The sequence below is a fragment of the Mus musculus genome, chromosome 6 (genome assembly GCF_000001635.26).
Source record: "Mus musculus strain C57BL/6J chromosome 6, GRCm38.p6 C57BL/6J".
NCBI lineage: Eukaryota > Metazoa > Chordata > Mammalia > Rodentia > Muridae > Mus > Mus musculus.
Window position 1 is genome coordinate 114,310,387 of NC_000072.6, and position 26,354 is coordinate 114,336,740.

The following is a 26,354-nucleotide window of genomic DNA, read 5'->3' on the forward strand; positions in this document are numbered from 1 at the left end:
AGGCCAGGTTTGGGGTGGGTGGGTAGGAGGAGGCTGGCTGCAGCTGGTAGCTAACCCCATCTTTTCTCCCAACAAGTTCTGTACCGTGGAGGGCTTCATCACTGCCCTGGTGGACGAGTACCCCAGACTTCTCCGCAATCGCCGTGAACTCTTCATTGCTGCCGTGTGCATCGTGTCCTACCTGATTGGCCTGTCTAACATCACCCAGGTAGGCTGACCAGCATCTGACATGCCTCGAATTTCCCCCAGGGCTTGCCATACCTTTTCATGGCAGGGCACATGTTCACCTCCAAGATCCAAAGCTCTCCAGCCCTTGGGCCTCTTTTTCTTGGGGTTAGCTTATGCCACCATCTTTCTCTGTACTGAGTGCCATTGTACCAAACCCCATCACTCCATTGTGAGATCCATGGAGTCCCAGACTGGTGGGAGAGGCAGACTTTGAACTAGAAAGTATGAGATAAATCTAGAGAATGCAGCATACATCCCAGCTATGGAGGAGGGTATGGAGGCAGGTGAGGGAGATGGGGAATCAAAGGGACGGGGGATGAAGGGTTGGGACAGTGAGCTTGCAAATGCTCACAGAAATGAGTCAGAGTCAAGTTGAGAGTGGGGCCTTTGACACCATCACTTTCCAAGTCCCTTCTGTCTATCTCAGAGAGAAATGCTATACACACCTGCTGTGTGATAGCCTGATCCTGGGATTCAGCAGGGACTGCCTTGTTGGCTTTGTGGAAGGTTGTGGTGGTCAAAACTAACATGCATATTTGCTTCTTTCTGAGAGGAAGTGCCAGGAGGGAAATGGATAGGAGGCTCAAGAATAACCAGCAGGGATGGGCCCTAACTCATTAGGTAGCTAGGAGAAGCTTCCATAAGCAAGTGGCCACTGAGCTTTGACTTCAAAGATGAGGCAGAGTCAGTGCTGGGGTGGGAGTGGAGAATCATAGGAGACCGAGCAGAAGAGGCACAAAGGCCCCTCAGTAGGAGTGTGTCTGAGAGGCCAGAGGGACAGGAAGAGGCCAGCGTGGAGGAGGCAGAGTGGGAGGATGGATGGAGATTCAAACCAGATCTTTTGGGCTTTGCAGTTAGATCTGACTTAAAGTGATAGCTCTACCCACTGTTTTGTGTGAGTCAGGAGAGGGTTTAAGCAGGAAAGAACAATCACTAATGCATGCTGGTGATGGGCCGGCTGCTTCCAGTCCTACTGAAAGCCATACAGGAAATAGGCCATCTCTGGCCACCACCCAGACACCTTCCCAGCCCTGAGATTATGAGCAGCCGTAGACCCTAATGGCTTCTTCACTGTGCCCTGAAGCCTTCCGCTGCTATGTGTCTAGTGCCAGCCTCTTCAGGATCTTGGAGATGGGGGAGCGTGCAGGAATGGAGCTAAGTCTGCACTTCATCCCTTTGGTCTCTTTCAGGGTGGCATTTATGTCTTCAAACTGTTTGATTATTACTCTGCCAGCGGCATGAGCTTGCTGTTCCTGGTTTTCTTCGAGTGTGTCTCCATTTCCTGGTTTTATGGTGAGATCCATCCCCGCTCCCTCATTAATCCATCCGCCTATCCAACCATTATTCATTAATGAGATCTTGAACATTAAGCCTTTATTTTGCCCTTGTAACACCTCCACGAGCTTAGTTAACACAGGTGCTGCCCTGTCGAGGAAGTGTGACAGGGAGAGTCATAGATGTTCATTTAACATACAAGCCAGGGGCTGCAGGGATGGCTCAGAGGTTACGACCACGGTCTGCTCTTGCAGAGGACCCAGGTTTGGTTCCCCATGGAGTCTCACAGTCCTGCAACTCCAGTTCCCCGAGACCTGATTCCTTCTCCTGGCCTCTGTGAACACTCTCATGTATATGGTGTGGACATACATGCAGACACACACTTATACACATGAAGTAACAGTAAATAAATTTTTAAAAAGTAAAATGCAAGCCATTATGACTTCATAAGTTTGAGGATGAAAAGATTGGTTTGACATTGATTAGAGGGCTTGGCTGGTGACGTGGCTCAAAACAGTTGGCACCAAGACACCCCCAGAAGCCCACCTGGAGAAGGAGACAAGTGCCTCCCACAAGCTGTCCTCTGGCTTCCACATGTGCCTACAGACAGACAGACAGACAGACAGACGCACACACAAAATGTGAAAAAAATGAAATTTTATCTGAAAAAGGGGAACCCCAGACTATATAGTTTTCTGAGTCATGTGCTCAATGGCTGTGAGGCTGTGTATGATTACGGGTGTGAACTATCCCAGAACTGATCACAAAGGGTCTCTTTTCTTTGTTTCTTGTGGGGCCAAGGCTCCCCAAATGACTGCCTGGGAGTCAAAGCCCTGAGAATGTCCTTCTCAAATGTGCCCCTCCCTCATCCTTCACCTGCACCCAATCACCCTCCTCCGTCCACTGTTTGCTCCTCCCTCCTAATAGTCCCCTCCGTGCTGGCTCTGTGGCTTTCCACAGGGGGCACAACCTGCTCCGTTCTGAGGCCTTCAGGTCTTTTATCATTAACATTGATTTCCTAAATTGGGAATCTCTTCAGAAGCTACCATTCATTTCTCATAGTAAGACTGTCATGGGGAGATGTGCCCTCCTGGCAAAGCCAATGAAGGAAGGCATGGCTAGGACAGGCGTCTGTGGGTGGGGCACTAGGCAGGTATGTCTTTACATATCCTCCTGTCTTTATGTTATGGCACCGCAGGACTTGATTAAAACCAAAGCACATAGCCGGGCAGTGGGGGCACACGCCTTTAATCCCAGCACTTGGGAGGCAGAGGGAGGAGGATTTCTGAGTTTGATGCCAGCCTGGTCTACCAAGTGAGTTCCAGGACAGCCAGGACTACACAGAGAAACCCTGTCTCGAAAACCAAACCAAACCAAACCAAACCAAACCAAACCAAACCAAACCAAAGCACATGCCCCATATAAGAAACAAGGAAGGACACTGGGGCTCATACACATGAGGGGACTTGCTCATGGCTGTACTTCAAATAGAATTGGGTCCTGTCATGGTAGCTCTCCTCTGCCTTCTGTTCTTACTCCCATGTCACAGGTGTCAACCGGTTCTATGACAACATCCAGGAGATGGTTGGCTCCAGGCCCTGCATCTGGTGGAAGCTGTGCTGGTCCTTTTTCACACCCATCATTGTGGCGGTAAAGATGAGGCTTGACCAGCCATTAGGATGAAGCTAGCCCACTGGGATGAGGCTAGCCCACTGGAATGAGGCTAGCCCACTGGGATGAGGCTAGCCCACTGGGAAGAAGTTAGCCCCCTGGGATGAGGCAGGCTGTGGTACAGACAGCTCAGCTCCCTGGAGAAAACTCTTGGGAATGAGGGCTGGGTAAATCTCCCCAGGTCTTCTGTTCCCTGGGAGTAGTAACTCTGCCCCCCCCCCCCCCGCCCATGTTTGCTGCTCATCTGTGTCAAGGCCTGCCAGGGAACAATCACATGACCTCCTCATAGACTCAATACCCAGATAGTTGTCCTGAGTCACTCACCTAGCTCAGCCCAGCCCAGGAGCCCAGGTTCCTGACACGTAGACCCTTCTATTCTTCAGCAAGTCTCATTCCCTCCTTGATGGATGCTGAGGTCCCGAGGCAGGGACACCCCAGGTCCTTGAGGTGGGAACTGGGCTGCTGCCTAGGTTGTGCTGTGTGTAAGATCATGGTAGCCTGGAGAGGCCATCCAGCCCCCTATACAAGCTAGCCTGAAGGAGGACAGGAGGGCTGCAGGGCTGGGCGGGAGGGTGTCTCCTCTCTGGGCCTTTTCTAGAAAGAGGAGTCTGCTTTAAGGCATTGCCTGTGAAGTAGTACAAGGATGGCAGGCCGTGAGAGTCAGCTGCAGTGGAGGCAGGACCTGGCTTGGTCTCACCCTTGGAGTTGACTATCACGCCCTTCCCCATCCACAGGGCGTGTTTCTCTTCAGTGCTGTGCAGATGACACCACTCACCATGGGAAGCTATGTTTTCCCCAAGTGGGGCCAGGGCGTGGGCTGGCTCATGGCTCTGTCCTCCATGGTGCTCATCCCCGGGTACATGGCTTACATGTTCCTCACCCTGAAGGGCTCCCTGAAGCAGGTAAGCCCTTCTGCATGGAAGGAGCTCATGGGATAGGTGGGGAGGCTTGAGTCAGCAAGCCAGTGCCATTTAGAGTGACAGGGAACACCTCTGAGGCACTGTGGTCCTGCCTGGGTTGAGCAGTATTAAGAGGCTCCCTGGAAGCCTGAAGAAAAGCCAGGCTGAGTGGTAGATGCAGAAAGACTGGTCTTGGGATGGTGGGATGGGAGGGTGGGACGGGAGGCTTGTACAAAGGTCCAGACATCAAAATGCCATGAGGTTGGCTGGAGGGAGAATAATGTAGCTGGAGGGCAGGAGGAGGAAGTAGGATAGGCAGAGTAAACTTTGTAAGGGTTTGAAAGAAAGGCTGTGGTAGGCAGAGGAACAGCATCTGCAAAGGCCCAGAGGTGATTGAAGAGCAGAAGAGGTCAATGTGGCTGAAGTGGGAGGAGAAGAGGGGGGAGGGGCAGTGAGGAGAGGAGAGGGGGAGATAGGGAGACACTGGAATCTGAGAGGTGGCAGTGGCCAGACTGTACAGGGCATTGTAGGACCTGGCTTTTACACTGGATGAAAGGGGAATCTGTGGGGTCCTGAAACACAGAGGGAGGCATTCTGACCATCTTCCTGGCTATCATGCTGAGGACAGAAGGAAGATGATGTCAGAAAAGACATCAGAGGACCAGTCAGGAGACTCTGGATCATGCAGATGGGAGCGGATGTGTTGTGGCCAAGTGGTCTCCACCGTATGGGACATTTGGCTTACTAGTGAGGAAACAAGAGCTGGGTTTGGTGGAGGAAGAGAGAGGGGAGGGGCTGGTCCTCGCTGCAAAGGGCCTTACTTACCCCCAACCCCCTGCCCACAGCGTCTCCAGGTCATGATTCAGCCCAGTGAAGATATTGTGCGCCCTGAGAATGGCCCTGAGCAGCCGCAGGCTGGCAGCTCAGCCAGCAAGGAGGCCTACATCTAGGGGTGCAGCCCCCCATCACCCCTACACTGGCACTCTGGACTGGCTGTACCCACACCCCTTGAAGACTGAAGATACTCTCTGTCTCCACCTACCTCAAGGGGCAGGTCCAGACACCATGACCATGCAGAGAGGGGCGGTGGGGGACAGTCTGACCCTGGGTGGGCCCTGAGTGGGCAGCCGCCTCTGGAGGCTTCCGTAGAGGCCCCTTAGCAGGAGCAGGTGGCTAGCCTTTGTCACTGCCACTGTAGCTCCTTTTTATGCTGCCAGAGAGGGTGATAGCTGCGGCCACACGCTCCTGGCTTTTAGTCTTTTTTTTTTTTTTTCAGACTGTTGTCCTGTGCCCCAACTATAGACTGTTATCCAGACTTTTCTGCCCGCCTTGGCTCTGAACTGGTCATGGACCGGGGCTTCGGCATTTTGTTCATGGCCGCTGGGAGCCAGCAGGCTCTGCCTCTTCCTTCTCAATTTCTCCTTCCTGAGGCAGCTTCCAGGACCCACCCCCAGACTGTTCACAGATCAGTGCGGAGAGGGTCCTCTGTCCCTGTGACCCTGTGACCCGGGCAGCTCAGTGTCCCCTGCCCTACCTCCCCAGGTGGCATTAACAACAACAGCCCATCCAGAAGGGTCCTGTGTACTGGGAAGGAACAAAAGAAATCACAAGCACAATTGCCTTTTTTGGTCACCATCCCAGGACTTTCCCCAAGTGGGAGCTGTGGTCCTTCTGAGCTGCCCAGTTTGGCACAAACAATGACCAAGGAAATCAAGGTGAAGGTTCTAAGTCAGGACCAATCCAGCTCACTCTGGTTTCCCTCTTAGACTGTCACTGCCACTCTGTTCTGGTGTCCCCCCTCACCTTTCTGGAAAACTTTCAGATGTACACGCCCACTCATGGAGCAGGGTTACTCCAGAGGCTCCGCCCACCCTACCCTGGCATTAAGCTTCCCTTGCTAGCCTGTTCTAGTGGGGACATCGCATGTCCCTTCTGGCCTTGGGTTCTGTGTTGGTGAAGCCAGCGGAGACAGTTTCTGGAAAGTTCCAGAAGCTCTGTCTCTCTCCTCTGCGGAGAGGGTGGACTCCCATGTAGCAAAGCGTATGTCTCGTCCCGTAGCTTCTTAGCTTGATAGCTCACAAACTGTGTTTATGACTAATCCTTAATAACTATGGTGAATAACTGTGACCGTGGGTTTTTTGAATCTCTTGTCATTCTCATCCAGAAGTGACCAGCACACCAGTTCTTGCAATAAGCTATCTCCCTCCCTCAGAGCATTAAGCACACTGTAGAGAATGCAGACACGTATGCACATAGAAATGCACACACATGCATACCCATCCTCACATGTGGCATTTAGCGTCCCGTGTGATATTGTGTAGGCAATCTACCAGCTCTTCCCGAGGCCACTTGTAACAGGGTTGTGTGGCTGAGGCATCTGCCTGCTCGGTGGAGACTCTGCGACTGACCAGCGTGCACAGATGCCTGTCGACAGAGTCCCAGGTGTGGAATGCAAGGACCCTCCACTGTGTCTCGTGGCCTCAACCCCACCCCACCCCCACCTGTGTAGGAAGCCCTTTAGGATGAGGGCAGGAGGTCTCCTTCTTGCTGCTCGGTGTTCTTTGATGTGAAACTGAGAACAAGTCTTTTTGAGATAAATGCAGTGTATTTCATGTTTGTAAGCACCTCTGAGATGTTTGGCAAGAAATCCCCTGATTTCCACCCAAACTTACCTTATAGAGCACAACGTTAAAGGTCGTACAATTACTGTGAGAACTGTGAATATGTGTAACTTTTTTTTTCAGTTTTTGCCCAGAGGGAAGAAGATAATTGTATTATCATATATGCTTTCTTTTTTTTGCAATAAGGATTTATTCTCAGAACACCAAGTAAATTTATCTCTATATAAAAGTATATGTAATATATGCCTATTCAGACTATATACAGAGCCTGTTTTAAAAAAATTACAGTATTATTTAGTAAAATTATCTGTTCTATGGACCAAATGTAAAATATTTATACATGAAGATGTGTTTTAAATGTCTATCAAATGGAATCACAGCTAGAACACGGGCGTCATGTACGTTTCTAAGAATTTAGAGGAAAAATAATAAAGGTTCTATGATATATGGTGTATTGGTTACTTTCCAGTTGCTATGACAAAATGCTGTGACCAAGACAGCTTACAGAAGAAAAGGGTTGTTTGGGCTTTTGGTTCCAGAGGGCAAGAGTCCAGTGCAGCAGGAAAACAGCCTATATGGTGGCAGGAGCAGGAAAATAAGGACTAACACCCTGACCCAGAAGCACAAAATAGAGAGAACAAACTGTAAGCAGGGGAGGCTGTTGCTCTCAAAGCCTACCCCGGAGTGACATACCTCCTCCAGCAAGCCTGTACCACCTAAACGCACCCCTCACCAAAACAGTGCTACTAGATGGGCCCAAGGGCTGCGGTGCCCAAGGCCCTGGGGATAGTTCTCTTTTCAAACCACCACACGCTAGCAGACCTTCTTTCTTAGGGCTGGGAGCACACAATAATCTCTTTCCTTGGAACAACATGACAAGGTCACAAACTAATTCAATCCCAGAGCGACAGAGATGTGGGCTCAAAACCCACTGCAGTAGAGCTGGACTCTCCTCTAAGAATGAGTAACATACGAAGGAGATTACTTAGAGCTGCACAGCGCAGACTCTCTCAAATGTGTCCACCAAATAAAGATCTAATCTGGAAGATAAGAGAAGCACATTGGCTGTCACTGACCTGATGCATTCTTTAGAATTTTAATCTTTAAATCATATTTAGAAAAAATGTAACTGTGTAGAGTTGTTGGAATAGCTGAGCTGGACCCCCTTTCTTTGCTTCATCCAGGGTCCACTGGTTGTAGGCATGCCATGCTCTCTGGCTCTACCTCCCCCACTTCCTCCTTCCCCTCTGTCAATCAAACCAGCCTAGGAAGAGAATCTGTTATGGGAAAGAGATGTATTAAGTGGTACAGTCACTAGATAACTATGAGAAGGCTTGGGAACTATGAGCCTTAAAGGGGGACTTGAGTGACCAACGTGATGATTCTCCACAGTCCCTGTCACCTCTGTGGCATGCTGCCTCTAACTGCCCCACTGGCATAGAACTTAACTGCATTCCATGGCTGGGTGCTGAATGAGACTCAAAGCCTGTACAATGTAGGAATGTGTGTCCGTGACTCCGTCATCCTGGCCTCTGAGAATCCTGAAAGGTCACTCTCCACTGGAACCAAACAATTGCTTTGAACCCTAAAAGACAAGCCACAAAGGAACGACCCAGGAGCTGGGCTACTGAGATAAGGCGTTCATTTTCCAATGATGGAAGGAGAGGACCACACGAACCCAAACTGAAGGATGGTGAAGAATTGGTGAGAGAGTCAGAGGGAAGCTTAGAACAAATCCACATGGGCAGGAAGGCACCTGCTTCTCACATCAGTGATTGTGGGGCTTTATACTTTCTGATTCTCCTACCCTGCTGTCCCCACACAGCCCACGGCTGCTGCCTTCCCTTCATTCTGGCCTTCGCTCAAAGCCATCTTGTTCACAGACACCTCTCCTGGTCACTCTAAAACAATTGTGCCTCTCTCTCTCTCTCTCTCTCTCTCTCTCTCTCTCTCTCTCTCTCTCTCTCTCTCTCTCTCTCTCCTAAATGTTGTTTGGTGACAGTTTGTTGGGATAGGTTCTTACTATGTAGCCAAGGGTAGCCTCAAACATAAAATCCTGTTTCAGCCTCCCAAGTGCTGGGGTTATAGACATATGCCAGACACACTTGTTTCTATTTTTCTTTATTTTTAAGTTGCTGATTATATTTATGTGTTTATTTGCTCATGTGCATGGTTATGTATATCCCACAATGCATCATCAGGGGCTGGAGACTAGCCTGCCTGCAGGAGTCAGTTCTCTCCTTCTACCATGTGGAAACTGGGGATAGAACTCAGGTTGTCACGTTGGTAGAAAATGCCTTTATCCACGGAGGCCATCCCCTACCTACTTACCTGCTTTTATTTTGCCTTGCCTAGTGCATTTTTAAACTGTCCATCTTTTCTGTCTCTGCCTAAACACTATAATGAAGGTTGCGAGAAGGGTGAGAACTTTTTAAAATCACTGCCATGTCCTGAATATCCATAGAATGCCTGACACACAGAATGAGCTCAACAAATGTATAGAAGCTGAATGTATACATGCTGGGTTGGTGGTGTTTGAGTGGTGAATGGATGGATAGATGGATAGAGATAGAAAGAAAGAAAGAAAGAAAGAAAGAAAGAAAGAAAGAAAGAAAGAAAGGAAGGAAGGAAGAAATTAATTTGATGGATAAATGGTAGACGGATGGATGGGTTTGAGAATGTGAAAGGCTTGTGGCTGGATGCAAATAGATGGTTTTGCATCTCTTTGGTGGATGGATGGTGGCTGGGAATGGATGGGTGTATGGAGCATGGACAGATAAGAGGTAAAGTGGTGTGCTAGGGAAGGGATGGGTGAGCAGTGGATGGTGGGTGAGTGGGTCTCTAGGAAATAGCAGTGTGAACACTATCAAGGATCCTGTTTCTAGGGCCTGTTGTCTTAGTTAGGGTTTTACTGGTGTGAACAGACACCATGACCAAAGCAAGTCTTATAAAGGACAACATTTAATTGGGGCTGGCTTACAGATTCAGAGGTTCAGTCCATTATCATCAAGGGAACATGGCAGCATCCAGGCAGGCACAGGGCAGGAGGAGCTGAGAGTTCTACGTCTTCATCTGAAGGCTCCTAGCAGAATGTTCACTCCTAGGCAGCTAGGATGAGGGTATTAGAACCCATACCTACTCCAACAAGGTCACACCTCCCGACAGTGCCACTCCCTGGGCCAAGCATATACAAACCATCACACCTGTCAACCCCCATGGGGTCCATTTCTGCTGCTCACTTTCCTTGCTGTCAGTACACAATTGTGGCCTGGCTTCCTCATAAAAATTACTGAATTAATTTAAAGTGCAGTGAATTAAGCCAAAGCAAGCACATAACACGTGCCTGGCCCCAACTGAGCACCCAAAACAACAATAACAACAATCCCCCCAAAACAACAACAACAAAAAAAAAACAAACAAAAAACCAAACACCAAACCAAACACAAACTGATGTCCATAAAGCATCCAATCCTGAGATGTTCCTCCTCAGTCAGAACCCATCCCCCACCGAGAGCCCTGGGGTTTGAGGTTTTGGGTCTGTCACGCTGATAATTAAGCTGTTTCTCTCCCTGCTTCTATTAATCAGATGTGGTTGCTAATGAGAGCTTCTGGTTAGCATGGGGTAACCAGGGTGACAGCGCTGAGCTGTTATCATTCCAGGCAAAATCGGAAAAATATGGCATTCTGGGTCCCCAGCTTATGCCAATGATGGATAATGCTAATCTCCCCCAGGCTCTCTAATGTGGAAAGAGCTTCCAGTCAGCTCTCCCGGGACCCTTTCAGTTCCCAAGCCTCAGGTGGGGCCTGTGGCTACATCATTTCACAAAATGTTTAGCTGAAGGCTTAATATTTTTCCTCTTTAAAATCACAGTGGTGCAGATAGCAGTGAGGGACATTTTGCAGGCTTGAAAGAAGGACTCTTCACCTTAAGTGTTAAGTTTTTGTGCATATCTGTATCTCTCCAGATGTGCTGGTAGCAGCAGAACTGTCTAATCGAATTCAAAGGTCTGCATTTTTAAGGCCACCAGCACTTACTGATAAAGCTGTCCTTGGAAAGTTTTGTCCATTTTTAAGAATGTTCGGTAGCAATCACTCCCTCGTGCCCTGTCTAAATTGGGTCTTGTTATTAAGTTTCTTATCAGTTTAACACCTAAGATAACTTAAATGTGAGTTTACACTTAACTTGTTTTTATTTTATGTATACAGAGTGTTGTGCCTGCATGTATGTATGGGCACCGTGTGCATGTAGTACCCACAAAGCCCAGAAGAGGGAGCCAGATTCCTCAGAATTGGAATTGGAGATGGTTGTGAACAATGTTTTATGTGCTGAGAACTGAACCTTGGGTCCTCTGGAAGAGTAGGCAGTACTCTCTAAGCCACCTCTCAAATAGGCTTTATTTTTAAGTACCTCAAAGCCCACCTCTAGTGGCACACATTCTCCAATGAAACCACAACTCCTAATCCTTCCCTGACAGCTCCTCAACTGGGGACGAAGCATGCAAATACATGAACCTGTGGGGCCACCATACCTGCTGACTAAGATATATTCTTCCAGTGTGTCAGCTTCCTACTGTCTAGTCTCTGGCTCCTTGTCTCCACGTCCTGCCAGTGTGACATGGATTTTAAACACAAAGTTACAAAAACATCCAAGCCCTCTTTTTTTTTGTTATCTAGTCCCTCTCTTTTGGGGTAGATGAGGTCTCTGTCACCTTCTGCTGTGTCTTCCCACCGGCCTGAGGATTGGTGACTCCCCAAGCACTAAGTTGTCAGAAAGGACCTGGAACACAGTGAATGCTCAGGAGGGACCATGCCTGACAACTTCCTATAATGTCACAGTAGTAACAGACTTTCTCCTCTCACTTATAAACCAGACTGCTTCTGACTCTCAGGGGACCTTTCCTGGATGCTCGAAGAGGCTAATGGGGTAATGGTAGCAGCAGTGGTAATGGCCAGGGTCTGTACCAGCCACCTTCCAGCCCATGGAGTGCAGGTGACCCTCATGGTAACACTCCAGACATATTCCCTCTGTTTTGTTTTGTTTTTGTTATTGTTATTGGGTTTTTGTTTTGTTTTGCTTTTTAAGTTTTCATTTGTGTGCGTAATGGCCTCCCATAGAGCCAGCACCTTGTCTGTGTTCCAGACGTGGGTTTTATTTTTATAATGAGAAATGCATAATAAACCATATTTTAAAAATATAGTCCTCCTTTGGAGGAGGACAGTTCACTGACAAGAACATCTCATTATGATGCACATCAATTAAAGCCCATGCATATTTTGCTCTTGATAGCTTTCTTGTGCTAACAAATGCTAATGGGACATAAACAGAGAGCCCAGTCTTGATGGACACATCTAATAATATCTAACACTGTCTCCGGAGAAATCAAGGGGTAGGAAGATTGTTCCCCAGAGAGTCCCTGTCAATAGAATGTCTCGGTGTTCGGACCAAGGCTGCCATCACAACAGGTTAGGTAGGAACCAGGAAAGAGAGACAACAGTGCTTTTTAGGCTAGATGCTTTTCAGTAACAATAAGGACACCAGGCAAGAGTGGACAGGAAGATATTCTGCTTGGGAAAGGAGGCGGAGCCTGGGGAGGGTACTGACTAGCAAGGCCCCTAGGCAGAGAGATCATTAAAAGAACCCATCATAGAGAGAAGCCCACCACCCTTGTACCTCTGCTGTATTCCTTGACTGAGCGCCGGGGCCATGTGGACTGTCTCAGACTCTGGTGACCCCAGGATGCTGACATCAAGGCCTCCCTCTGGCCAATGACTTCCCCACATCAGTGATGCTGAGTTCAGGACAGAGGAGTAAGGAAAGGAATTGTGTTTCCTAAACGCCTGCTTCATACATACCCAGCACAGAATACTTCCCATCACCAGCCAGGAAAAGAGCTCAGTTTCCTATTTCTACTAGTTGGTGAGAATCCTTAGGCCCACAGGTAAAGCAATATTCCCAAGGACATAGATGCAAGTTGGGTCTGAGCACCTGAGCCCTGATCTTTATATTACACCACAGTGACCTCCATAGGCAGAGGAGGGACAGGGCAGGAGGCAAAGAGCTATGTCCAGGCAGGGTTAAGGCAGGACGGTGATCAGGAAAGCTCATAGCATGGTTCCCAGGGCTTTTTCATGGGGGTCTCTGGGGTCACCTCTGTCTCTCTGCCTGCCTCTCTGGAGATGCATCTGTACTAACTTAACGGGCTGCAGGGTCTACAGAATAGAGCTACAGAGCTCAGTCAGAATGCTGGGAAATGCCGGCCTCAAGCATATGAGACCATTAGTACCAGCATCAGAAGCCCCTGAGCCTGCTCACAGTGCACATGAAGGACAGAGCCCCTCTGCATGGAAGAGCTCCAGGCCTCACACCTGTTCAGACGCAGGAAGCCACAGCTGACACTCAGAAATTTCTCAGTAAAGAACCTCACATGCCTTCTAGAATGCTCTTTGAAACAACCCAGGAGGGGGCTAGAGAAATGCCCAGTGGGTAAAGGCACTTGCCAGTAAGCTTGATCACTTAGGTTCAAGGTCAGGAACTCACTTGGTGGAAGGAGAGAAATGACACCTGCAAATTGTCCTTTTACTTCAGCACATACATGTGGGATACATACACACACACACACACACACACACACACACACACAGAGAGAGAGAGAGAGAGAGAGAGAGAGAGAGAGAGAGAGAGAGAGAGAGAGAGAGAGCCTAAACTAAGATACAAACAACATACTGAAAGACTCCAAAGGAGCCCCTCACTCAGGCCTCAGGACAATAGCGGACACCCAAGAACTCACGATAGACCGAGCTTGTTGCAAACTACATGAGGCTTTATTCAGGGAAAGCCAGAGCTCTGGGGACGACTCATATCCCACACAGGGGTAGAGGAGTCGACCTCGAGGGGAAAGAAGTCCCAGTTTTTATAGGCCCTCAGGGGAGAAGGGGGGGAGTAGGGGATTTCCAGATCTAAACAATATCTATTCTAAAATGATTGATTCTTCAAGAAATGGGTATGGGAGGGAGAAGGAAAGAGTCTAATGAAGGTGCAGCAATGGGCACACACCTGGTCAGAACATTGGCAGACACACAGGTTCGAGGAGCGGCCAAAGCATTGTGCACCTTTATTTTTCTAAATCAGTGAAGCTAGTTCTACTAACAATAAAATCTATTTTGCCAATTTCAGGGCTTCTGTGACCTTTTACATTCTGCCAGGATCTTTCAATACAACACCAATATACAAAACAACATGCCTGTGTTCTCGAAAGCGATCAAAGTCATAGACAATGATAAAAGATTTGTTCAGATTTAAGAGTCACACTAGTGAACGCAGCCCAGTCTTTGGTTGGCTCCTAGTTAGTCTTTGTCGTCAGCCTGATTGTATTCAGAGTCATCTAGGAGACACAACTTCAGGGGTGTCTGTTAAGGAATTCCCAGAGAAGTATAACTGAAGAAGGAAGACCCGCCTGGATGTGGCTGGCCTCTTCCCGTGGCCTGGGGTCCTGAACAGAACCAAAAGAAAGCCAATAGAAAGTGAACGGAACTGCAGCCCTTGCGACACTCTGCCTCATGCCTGGGGATGTGCTATGACTAGCTTCCTTACAGTTCTGTTACCGTGCCTTCCTGACTGTGTTCCCTCGAACCGCTAGCCAGGACACATTGCTCTTATTAGTTATTTCAACTAACACAGCAATGGGGAAGAAGTAACTGATATTGAGAACTGGTACCGGTAAGTGGAGCCAGTGCTTGTGACTAACTGACCATGGTGTCTTTATGACTTCGGAATTAATTTGTGGGAAGAAGGCGAATGTGAAAGTGCCCCCTCCCTGTAGGCTGCAGCAGCCCTAGAATGCTCTAAGCAGAATTTGATGAGCCATTCTGGTGGGAGTTTAGAAAACCAGCAATCTGAATGGAAGATAATAAAGACTGCACTCCTGTGGTTTTAGAGAAGAATAAGGATGCTTACTGGGAATTGGGCTGGAGGCCATCTGTGCTGCTTTCTGGCAGAGTCCTCTCTCTCATGTTCTGAGAACCTAAGTAAGGCTGAATTTAAAGGCGATGGACTGCTATTTTGCAGAGAAGTTTTCAACACGTCTAACGTTTAGGTTATGATTATGATACAGTTAATGCTGTTATGTTTAGTGAGGTTTGTAATGAGACTCTGATGCAGAAGGATATTGAAAATGTGTAATTTGTCCAGGAAGGAGCACAAGCAAATTCAAAGTTGTGTTGAGGTGAGTTTGCAGGAAGCAGCTACAATTGTTACAGAAACTGCACCTTTTATATATATATATATATATATATATATATATATATATATATATATATATATATATATATATAAATCTGTTCTCTATGCGGGAACAATAAAAGGATGCCCTGAGGGTAAGACTGTAACAAGCTCCCAGACTTTAGCACAACTGACTCCATGATGGAAGTACTATTGGGGCATAAAACTCAGCACATAGACAACATCACCTGATATATTGAAAACAAAGACCTAAAAAAACTCTCTAGCTGTCCTAGCCTTGCTGTTTGGCTTCTGTAGTTCTGTTTCTGGTTAGCTGCTCTTGGTAACTAAAGTCAACCCAGGGCATGGTTCTTGTGCTTTAAGATTTCACCCCGAGGAAGGCTCAGGGCTACATCAGATCCCAAACACCCAGTGTAGCCACAAGAAGCTAATAAAGACTTCTTAGTGGCTTAAACCATGTCCATGTTGTCTTCTCTGGTGGATACCCCACAACAGACAACACCCATTAAAGGCACCAACCTGTGGAACACAAATGTATTAGGAAAGAAGGAGTTGATCTGGGGATACCAGAGTGGCCATTGCATGAAGCTAAGAAGATAAAGCCTAAGATGCAATAAAGACAAGATCTGGAGATGCCACGATACTGGGACAGTCACCGAGACATGAAGTTGGCCCAAGAGAGAAGACCTGTGTGCTGGGGATAGTAGACCTGAAGGGGCAAGCTGCCCAAGCCCCGTGGGACTCAGATAAAACCACCAAAGACCTCCAGAGGCCAGATATGAAACTTCAGGGTTTGCCCTGCTGAATCTTGGTCTTTTTAATCCCTTTTCCTTGCTATGCCTGAGTTCCTCTGTTTCTGAAAAGGAATGTTTGCTCTGCCATTGTACAATGAGAGAGCTTTATATTGCTCAGAATCAGCATGAAACCAATGATGGCCTTAAACTTCATAGGCATGTGCATTTCTAACATTTAAATAATGTTTAAATTATTAAATTTAAATAAATTACACTAAGATATTAAATAACATTAAATATATGTAATTAGATCACATTAAATAACGTTTAAATAATGTTAAAAATGTTAAGATTTGGGAGACTTTTAGAGATGAACTAAATACACCATGAGATGGCTGGCCATGACTCTTTGAGGGTCAAGGTTGTGTAGTGTTACCACTTAAAGTGATGTGTTCCAGTGTCAGGTTGACAAGAGGTAGACTTTAATGACTGAGATTCACTGTCAATGTGACCAGACTTGGAATCGCCTAGGAGACACATCTTTGCCTACAGGAGCAGGGTATATTTCCAGAAAGGAAACTGAGGGGGGAAGACCTATCTTGAATATAAGTGTCACCATTCCATGGGCTGGGATCCCAGAGTGAATAAAAAAGGGAAAAGGAGAGAAAGAGAGGGAGGGAGGGAGGGAGGGAGGGAGGGAGGGAGGGAGAGAGAGAGAGAGAGAGAGAGAGAGAGAGAGAGAGAGAGAGAACTAACATGCTCTCTTTGTTTCCTGACTATGAGTACAGTGTGAACAGCCATCTCACATGGCAGCTGATGGGCCGGCCTTCTTGCCACGTGTACCACAATCCCTCAGACAGAAGCGAAATAAACCTTGAGTCACTTTCATAAATATATACATTTTCTTTTTTATTCTAAAGGGCTTGGTGGATCAGTGGCTGGAATTTGTATATGCTATGTAGTAAGATTAAAATATATTGAATCTGTGTTAATTCCTTGATCTTGAGCAGTGCATTGAGGTCAGGCAAGAGAATGTCCCGTGCTTGAGAAATGAGTGCTGAAGGGTGCAGAGCTAACATGCCTGAAACTCAACCCCAAGTAACTCGGAAACATGTAACTCATATATGCGGTGTGTGGAGAGGAAAGATGGCAAGGCAGGCAAATGATGCTAATGATAAATGGAGCAATTGCTTCAATAAAGACTGAGTTGCTGATGGGTGAGTCTGGGCTGGACAAAGGATGATAGAACATCTGGGGCCTAAGGGTCAAAGGTCTGCTAGGGCTAAGAGGCTCTAACATTCTGATGGCCAGGCCTATCCAAAAATAGAAAAAACAAAACAAAACAAAACAAACAAACAAACAAACAAACAAACAAACAAACAAAAAACCTGCCTTGGTCATTAGGGAGTGAGCTCACTGTCCCTGGAGGCATGTAAGCAGAGGAGGAAGGGGCTACACACCTACCTGGCAGCGGTGACTCTGTGACTCTTCTGGCAGCAGTGGGCTCCTGAGAGGATCTGAGTACAGGGGACCTGAGATACGTATTCTTCCTTCTCCCCAGTCCTGCCTCACTGTGAGAATAACATTCCCTAGAGGTCAAGCTGCTAAATACTGATCATGAAAACATTCATTTTTAAATTGGCCTTTTCGCTCAGGAGTGTTTCTAGCTGACGCTTTATAACAAATTAATGGCCTCAGGAGACTTTATCTGAAGTAAGGCAGCTGACCTCGAGCAGGCTAATGATCTTGTGGGACCCACAGCTGGACTTCACTTGAGCTGAGAGCCAACCTGAGAGTCAGAATCACATCTCCCAACCCAGATCATGGTGAGGTTGAGAGGTTAGACTCTGTCCTCGGTTGCCCCCCGCCCCCCAGCCCCCAGCTCCACTGATGTCACAGCTCCATCCTGCCCTCTCCTTATCTCCTGCTGGGGCTATAGCTCTGGTTCACCTACCTACTACCATGCCCCACTTCTGTTCTCTAGAACTGCAGTTCTTTCTCCACACTCAGCTACAGAGCAGGTTCTCAACCTGTGGGTCACGACCCCTTTGTGGACATCTAACAGCCCTTTCACAGGTGTCACCTAAGATCATGGGAAAACACAGATATTTGCATTATGATTCATAACTAGCAAAGTTACAGTTAAAAAGGAGGCAATGAAAATAATCTTAGGATTGGGGGTCACCACAGCATGAAGAACTGAATTAAAGGGGTGCAGTGTTAGGAAGGCTGAGAACCACTGCTCTAAGGGCTAGCCAGGGACTGGGAGTGCCTCCTCCAGCCAAAGATCCACACACAAATCCCAGGGGTTCCTGAAAGGCTCTGCCCTGCTAGAGCTCAACCTTCAGCCCTCTTCCACTGACCCCAAGTCTCTGATTCACCTCTGGTTCTGCCAGGGAAGCCCTGGTGTGACCTCTAACCCCTGCTTGGGAAAATCCTACACTTGTGGGTCGCTCCAGAGTACCACAAGTCTTTGAGAACCTTCCCTCCCCACCAGCTCTTGCCCTCGCTTGGCCTGTGCTCTGGGGGCTCCAGGGGAGACGCAGGGTGCCATCTTGACGAGTTCTTTGCAGCTTCACGGTCATCCCCCTCTCCGGAGACAGAAACTTTTCTTCTAAAGTGCCTGCCATGTCGTAAATGATGTCACCCCACTCATCCAATTCCACTCTCTGCAGTTTCTATTACAGCTAATTTGAAAATATTACATGGAAAAATTCCAGAAATAAGCAATCCATTCGCTTTAAGTTGTGGGCCATCCTGGGTACCACGATGAGAGCTCGCATCATCCTGCTGCATCCTACACAGGATGTGAGTCACGCCATTGTCTAGCATGTCCACACTGTGTACACTGCTCACCATCTTGTCACCTAGTAGCTGGCCTGGTCACCAGACAGTAGGGACTGCCAGAGTGCCTGAGTGCCACAGTGCCACAGCACTTGTGTTCAAAAGGGACCATTGATGTCATAGTCCTGCACCGCCACCACTCTTATGCCATGAGCCTCCCTACATCTCATCTTGTGGGCGTGACATCAGCTTGCACCACAGAAGGGTGAGTACAGAGTACAGCAAAATGGGATGCTCCAAGAGGCCATGTTTGTTTGACCACAGGGCGGGCGGGGGGGGGGGGGCTTGTTCATGTTATCAGTGTCTACTGTTGTTGATTTGTAACTGTACCTACTCTATAAATGAAGCTGCCGTAAGTGTGCATGTGTGGGAGGGAAGGGCCTGAGCAGGTTTGGTATCATTTGTGATTTCAGGCATCCATGGAAGTCCTAGAACATGTCACCCTGGGAAAGCAGGGTACGCTCTGACTGTCTGGATGGTAATAGGTGGCGGGATGAACATTGAGAAAGCTGGAAGGCAGATTAGGTAGCCTTAATTAATAATATTAATATTTCTTAATTGATAAATTAGGAAACCAACAAGCAGATAAATTAATGGATGATCGAATCCGGGCCCAGAGATAGCTAAGGGATGGGAGCTTCTGCCAAACTTTGTCAGTGCTGGTTCCCAAACCTGGCTATGGGTTCAAGTCCCCACCCCCACCTCAGAGCCACTCACTCAGCATCAGTAGATGTAGGAGGAGGCAGGGCAGCATTTTCAATTCCCTAGTGCCTAGAGTGCAGTAGAGGGATCTCAGAGTGTGGCTCCCAGGCTCTCACAGCCTAAGCAGACATCTGTGTTAAGTCTCATTATGCTTGCCTGTTGGAAGGGGCTGATGTGGGCCTGCTCATTTGCATGTCTGATAAGCTTCCAGTGCTCTGCTGCTGGCTGTGATCAATTGAGCCTGTGTTTGTCTCAGGACCTTTGCAGGGAGATGGTGGGAGGAGGGAGGAGGTGCTGCCCGCTGGTCTGGAGCGAGAAGCCTCAAGAGTGGGATAGATTGCTCGGTCAAATATCATTCTTTCTGTTCTCATCTTTGTAGATGACACAGCTGAGGTCTGGGGACGGGTATCAATTTGTCTAAAGCCTGACATCAATCTTAGGGGGGGGGGGAGTTTATTGAGCACTGCTGTGTGCCTCAGACACACGTTTGATGTCTGGTACTCAAGGCCAGGGTAGCCCTCCCTCTTGCTTGTTGACAGCAACCTTCCTGGGTTCATCTGTAGAAATGAGAGGGTCCTGAGGGATAGGGAATCGGCTTTATCTCCTGGCTTGAGAAAAGTCAAGAGCTGTGCAGGCACCTTGTGCCCCATACTATAAAGAAAGGAGCAGACCTCTGCCCCCTGCTGGCCCCTCTGCTCTGGGGAGTGGAGTGAACTGCAGGTCTCCCTTGGGTTGCTCGGGTTTCACACAGCTCATCTCCCTGTCTGTAGCATGCTCTCTGGAGATGTCATTGGAGGCAGGGGACCGGAGCCCAATGACCACTTTCCATTTTCTTCTCACACCAAGCTCTGATGTTGTTCAGGTATCAGGCAGCCTTGTGCTGTAGGTGAACATGGCTCTGTCTCAGCTGGTTGGTGAGTCTTGACTGGTCTATTCTAGTCGTATGGTCCTTTGCCCTGGAGAGTAGTTGGAAATCTGGGTGTGGGAGTAATCCTAGCCAATGAGATATGGTAGGTAGACTTGAAGCGTGGAGTTAGGAAGGGTTTGTGTGATTGTGTGTTGTTTGAGACAGGGTCTCTTTGCATCCTGGCTAGCCTAGAACTCACTTTGTAGACTGGGCTCGCCTCCAACTCACAGTGATCTCCCTGCTTCTGCCTCTTGAGTGTTGGGATCAAAGACATCTGTCATGTCCAGCATTTTGGGGTCTTATATGGTGGGTAAACAGATGGACACATGGGTGGGGAAGTGGATAGATGGCTTGTGGGGGTCACAATCAACATGTACAGTGCACTATTAAAGCTAAATCAAGGTGGCAGACACTCGGGTGGCCAATATACTATTAACTTACCTATGTTTAGAAACTTATGTCATTAAAAAAAAAAAAAAACGAAACAGGGTGGCAAGTATTTAATGAATCCAGGCATGTGCATGCTCTAGGGCCCAAAACTTCTACTCCCAAAGGTCTGCCTAACAAGAGACAGGCTTAGTGTTTGTTCCAACCCTCCCCTACCCCAAATGACAATTTGGGTTTCGCTCAGGCTGGACTCTGACCCATAGACACTCAGTATTCCTCAGAATTCTTATAAAGTGGCTTTGTTTGCCAGGAGAAGCCCTTTACTTTCTTATCTGCTCCTGCAGCCAGACTCCCGTTTCTGGAGAGGGCAGCTAGTCTTCTATTATCTCAAGCAAGCTTCCCAGGGATCAGAGCTCCACACTGGTTCCTAGGCTGTTCCAGATAAGGCTCCCTCCTCCCAGATACCCCATTCTCTTCATAACCAGCTAGATTTTCTCCGGGTCCTGCTTTTTTCTGCTTTCCCAAAAGAGGCCTGTAGCCGTCCGGAATAAACTTTTTCTTTTCCACCCACAGAGCAGCCATTTTGATAGTTTCTCTCCCATGCCCTAGAATGCACACGCACGGTATTTACCAGTAGATAGTACAAGAGCATTCACGCCAGCATTTCAACAGCCTTCACTGGAGGCCTCAGCGCTCACCAACAGGAGGATAGGTAGATTGTGAGATTTTTCAAATAACGGAAATAGAAATGAACAAGCCGGAGCTCCACGGGGCAGACTTGACTTCATCAATACAACCCTGGGCAAAGAACGCTGAGAATACCGTGTGTGGCAGCGTGAAGGCAGAGCTCAGAATCAGACCAGCTGAGCTGCCTTGCCTGTGTTGGGACTGATGACCAGAGGGGCACAGATGACCTAAAGGCTTGATGACCTGGTGCTGGCTGCCAGGGAGTAGTGGAACCTCACTTTCTTCTTTATTTTGTACCTCAGTTATGAGTGCCCCTCCCTGACTCTCTGTAGCTGGGTGAGAATGCTTAGCCCCACCCCCGCACCCCCCACCGCCCTCCCATCTTATGGCCAGGTGTGGAGAGGCCAGTCTTCTAAGATGGCACACCAGAAGGACAGGACCCGGCCTCCTGACAGCCTCTATGGCAACCTTGACTCTGACCTGCCTCCTGGCTTCTGTTTCAGATGGCAGATGCCTTCTCTAGCTGAGCCCTTTGCTAGAGTTGGCACTGCAAGCCTAACAGAAAAGGCCAGAGGCAAGCTTGGGTCCTGCAGGTATTGGACAGGAACAGAATGGTGGCGGCTTTCTCCGGGGAAAGAGCACGGCTTTTACCACAGTGGGGACTGGAAAGCAAGAGCAGGCTGCTTGGCACAAAGTGAGTTGGTATCGAGCTGGGGCTCCCTAGTCTTGTATGTCAGGACAGTGGGAGTAACGGGTCTCTCCTCTGCACTGTCTCTGTGAGTGCCTCACCCAAGTCGTGAGTTCCTCTCAGTCCTTGACGCTAGGCTGGGATAGGAACAAGCGTGTGGGGTGGGGAGGGCTAATCACCCACCAGTCATCCTCCCCTCCTTGCTGGTAAAATGGAAACCCATTCTGTTTGGGCAGCAGTAGACACAATCCATTGAGCAGCTTCCCAAGCCCAGCTTCTCCTTCCACCTCTGCAAGTGCCCTTCGCTCTGCCCAGAGTAGGAGACCATACCTGCCTTCCCCCAAGATGGCCGCTCCAGGTTCTTTCCTAAGGCCTGGAATTGGCGCCCTGCTCCAGAAAGACATCCTGGACTCTCCCACTTCTGTTTGGAATTGCTCCACCCCAAGATGCCACATCCCTACTCTGTTGCAGAAACTAACCTGACTAGGGCAGTGAGGGAATAAAGAAAGGGCAGAGATATACATAGGAAAGCCGGGATTGGATAAACTGGGCCATCTGATGGGGAAGCCTCGGCACCCGGAAACGCAGTGTGTGTGTTATTTGAAGTTCAACGGGGAGGTGGGTTATTATGGCATAGAGCTGATTGAGGAAGTGTGGTTAGGACACACAGATAAAGTAGGAGATGGGGGATGCCATGCAGCTGGATCAAGGAGATAGGCTTAGCTAACCTCAGTAGGATAAATCTCTCTGTGTGTGTTGGGGAGCAATCTTCAGGCCATAAACAAGGGGAGAAAGCTATGGTGGACCATATATACATATACATACACATACACATACACATACACATACACACATACACACATACACACATACACACATACACACATACACACATACACACATACACACATACACACATACACACATACACACATACACATACACATACATATACATATACATCATATACATATCGTCATAGGAATATGGATCAGAGGAAGCTTTGAAGGACAGGCTTTCCCATTTCCCCCATGGGTTTTGAGTTAATGTGGACCATGATACGGACGTGCCCATGTCTATAGCACACATTCATCAGGGCTTTGCTCACTCAGGACTTCCCCTGCTCTGCACACCAGGAAGCCAGGAAAGAGACACTTATCCCCTGGGCTGAACTCCAGAGATGCACATCCTCACTCAGCTACTTAACGGCTTTCTGAGTTAGCCACACAGGCCTCACTGGCCCTGCTGATACACTGAGGGACTGAGAATCAATCAGAATAAGACCCACATCAAACCCCACAGTGATCTTCCCCTCAGATGATGAGCCCTGACAGAATCTGCAGAACCGCCCAGTCCATCAGGAAGAACTAACACCTGGTGGGATGTAGCTGTCAGGACCAGGAGGGAACCAAAACCTTGGTGCAATGTGATTCCTATGGTCCAGCACAACTCTGCAAGACACATGCCGCCATCGGCCCCAGTTTACAGAGAAGAAGCCAGCTGTCAAAAAGAATTTACTCTGTCAGCCATTTCCTGCTCATCGCCAACGTACTCAGTTCATTCACCTAGAAACTAAAGCAGCCACGGAGAGCTTTCTTGCCGATTAAGTAAATGTACAGACATGTTGGGAAGCACAGTGGGCAGCGTCAGCAGGGTGGGAGAGGAATGTGTAACGTAACAAATGGTGGGCACACCAGAAACAGATCTTCAGAAAGTCTCTCTGCAAGCACTGAGAAAGAATAAATAAGAGAGTGTGTTCCCTTGACTTAGCCCTGCCGCTCCCAAGACTTACTTTCTTAGGCATAATTCAGAGATGCAACCAATGTTTTTCTCCAGAAATGTCACCATGGCATCCCACGTGACAATGGCCATAGAAGAAAGAGCTCACAGGCAGTTTGGTGGCAAGCTTTTCAGGATAGATGTCACCCCACACTCACCCCAAGCAGACACTCCTGAGCCATTCGGAGTGATATTGGAAAAGAACCGCAAATGTCACTTTGCTTCAAGTGGCCACGATTTGGTGACAGATTAAAAATAGGATGCAAAGTGCCACATTTAGACAGCCCCTCACTTGCCAGGACCAGATGTTTTTAGCAGGGCTGCCATCTGAAAGTGACAGGCATTTGGCAGAAACCTCACCTCCAGTCTTGCAGTTTGAACTTTACTCTTTCCGGGGCTGGTTATATTCAGTGTAACACTAGGTTGCCAGCCATGTGGAATGGGAAACTGAGGAACTCCTGGTCAGCCACAGGATGAGATGAGCCCACTGCCTGCCCCTCTGCCACTGCCGTGTGACAAAGCTGCTGTATAGAACAGGCTCAGCGTTCCCTGTGCTTCTCGACTTCCAACAGTCTCCTAACGTGTGTTTTATTGGGATGTAACTCCGTCCTCACACAATGGCACACAGACCTTGTTGTGTGCTATTTCTCAGTTGGAATGAGATCTTGGGAGCTGGAGTAGAGGTGCTATCAAAATCAACTGAAGTCCCAGCTACCTTTGCTGCAGAGGTGGGCCTGATACCCTAGCTCATCCCTGCTCTTGGCAACTGTCTTAGTTTAGGTTTGCTATTGCTGTGGTGATGACACCATGACAAAAACAAGATGGGCAGGAAAGCGTTTATTGGCTTAGGCTCCCACATCACATTAGAGGAAGTCAGGACAGGAGCCCCAAACAGGGAAGGTCTCTGGAAGCAGGAGCTAATGCTTCCACAGAGAATAGTGCTGCTTACTGGCTTGCTCAGCCTGCTTATAGAACGCAGGGCCACTAGCCCAGGGTTGGCAGCACCTACAATTGACTGGGCCCTTCCCCAATCATCAAAAACAAAGAAAATGCCCTCCAGATTTGTCTACAGACCAATCCACAGCCGGCGTTCCTTAGTTAAGGTACCGTCTTCTCAGAGGACTTTACCTTGTATATCAGGTTGTTGTACAACTGGCCACCACAGCACAGCTAGGTAGGACAGCCCATGTCTTTGATCCCAGCACTTAGGAGGCAGAGGCAGTCAGATCTTTGAGCTTAAGGCAAACCCGATCTTCAGAGTTAATTCAAGGATAGTCAGGGCTATGCAGAGAAACCATATCTCAAAAACAAAAACAAAACAAAAAAACCAAAAAACAACAACAACAACCAACCAACCACTACCCAGCAACCTTCCAAGATAGCTGCAAGATAGATAGCCTGTGTCCTCAGATGGAACACAGGCATGGGAAATTAGATTCCCAGCTGCTGTAGTTTGGATCCTGAGCTGGAAAGATAGAGCTCCTGTCGTCTGTCACCATAAACAGCCACCGGCAGAGACAAGAGTGAACCCTTAAATCCTGCTTTATTCAGGGGACAGCAAGGTAAGGAGGAGGCAGGTTCACCCGCGAGGAAAAATAGACCACCGGAGTCAGGGCTGTCAGTCAGGGTTAGGAGCTTAGCCTCATCCCTGAGTTTTGTGGTGTCAGCGTCCTGCACGTCTGCCCTCTCCACTGTCTGTCTGTACCTCCAGGTTCAGAGGCACTCTAGGTTGTTCATAGAGTGCACATGCAGACTCTTGTCCAAGGCGTGGTGGGAAAACCTGCCCTAATAATACAAGATGTAAAGTGCCCCATCTGTCCCTGTGTTACTAAAGATCTACGAGCTAAAGACTTGGCTCTGTTAGGGGAGGGTGGGTGCTTTAGGAGGTGGGGCCGAGTGGAAAGTCCTAGGTCATTAGGGGCAGGCTCCTGAAGGGGTAAGGAGCTGGTCCCCTTCATCAAGTGTCTCTTGTTTGTCACACGACTACCAGAAGCCTAATGGTAACAGATTCATTGATCACAGAGTGAAACTCTCAGAGCGACCATCCCAGGCATCTATTTGTCTCAGTACTGGAACTCCAGTACCTAGTCGTGGCCCCTCCTCCACCCCTGCCCCATGGAGGTGGGGGTGGGGGTGACTTTGACGGTGGATACTCTTAATGCAAACTTTTACCACTCTCTTCTAAGCCGTTTTCAATGATTATCAATCACTTTTATAATCAAGGTGGAGAGAAGGCAATAAAAAAATCACTGGGTCGTGCAAAGAGTCTAGAAAGTTCCTGAAGACTGTTTTCCCCCAGGTGTTAGCCGTGATTGTTTCCAGATGGTGGGAGGATGGTGGCACTGAGAACTCTTTTACTCTGTTCTGTCTTTTTCCCCCCCTTGGTGGAAAGAGAGTTCATGAGTTATTTAGAATTCTGGCATGTTGATCCCTGAGGCTTCCATGGGGGGGGGGTCTGCTGTATCCCATAGGATGAAGGTGGTACCTGCAGACCCTTGGTGGCATCCTACCTCCCCACCAGCCTGGAGCATGGCCACCCCTCCCCAACACACACCGGAAAAGGTTGGAGCTGGTGCCAGCTTGTGCCTCTCTTCGTCCCCCTCCCAGGAGAGCCATGTCCTCGCTCATCTGTAACTTTCAATTAACCAGGCACCAGGCTCCAGCTCAGAGGCTGAACAAATGTTCCAGGGAGG

At 48.4% G+C, this 26,354-nt stretch overlaps 1 protein-coding gene across 1 annotated transcript in view; it reads left to right on the forward strand.

Annotated features, from left to right (window-relative positions):
* Slc6a1 (solute carrier family 6 (neurotransmitter transporter, GABA), member 1) overlaps positions 1-7,139 on the forward strand; it is a 34,891-nt gene extending 27,752 nt beyond the window's left edge. The window contains exons 12-16 of the mRNA NM_178703.4: positions 77-208; positions 1,419-1,521; positions 3,053-3,153; positions 3,909-4,076; positions 4,919-7,139. Of these exons, the coding sequence (NP_848818.1) occupies positions 77-208; positions 1,419-1,521; positions 3,053-3,153; positions 3,909-4,076; positions 4,919-5,023 (609 nt within the window). The 3' untranslated portion in view covers positions 5,024-7,139. The remainder of the gene's footprint in view (positions 1-76; positions 209-1,418; positions 1,522-3,052; positions 3,154-3,908; positions 4,077-4,918) is intronic.
* The last annotated feature ends 19,215 nt before the right edge of the window (positions 7,140-26,354 follow it).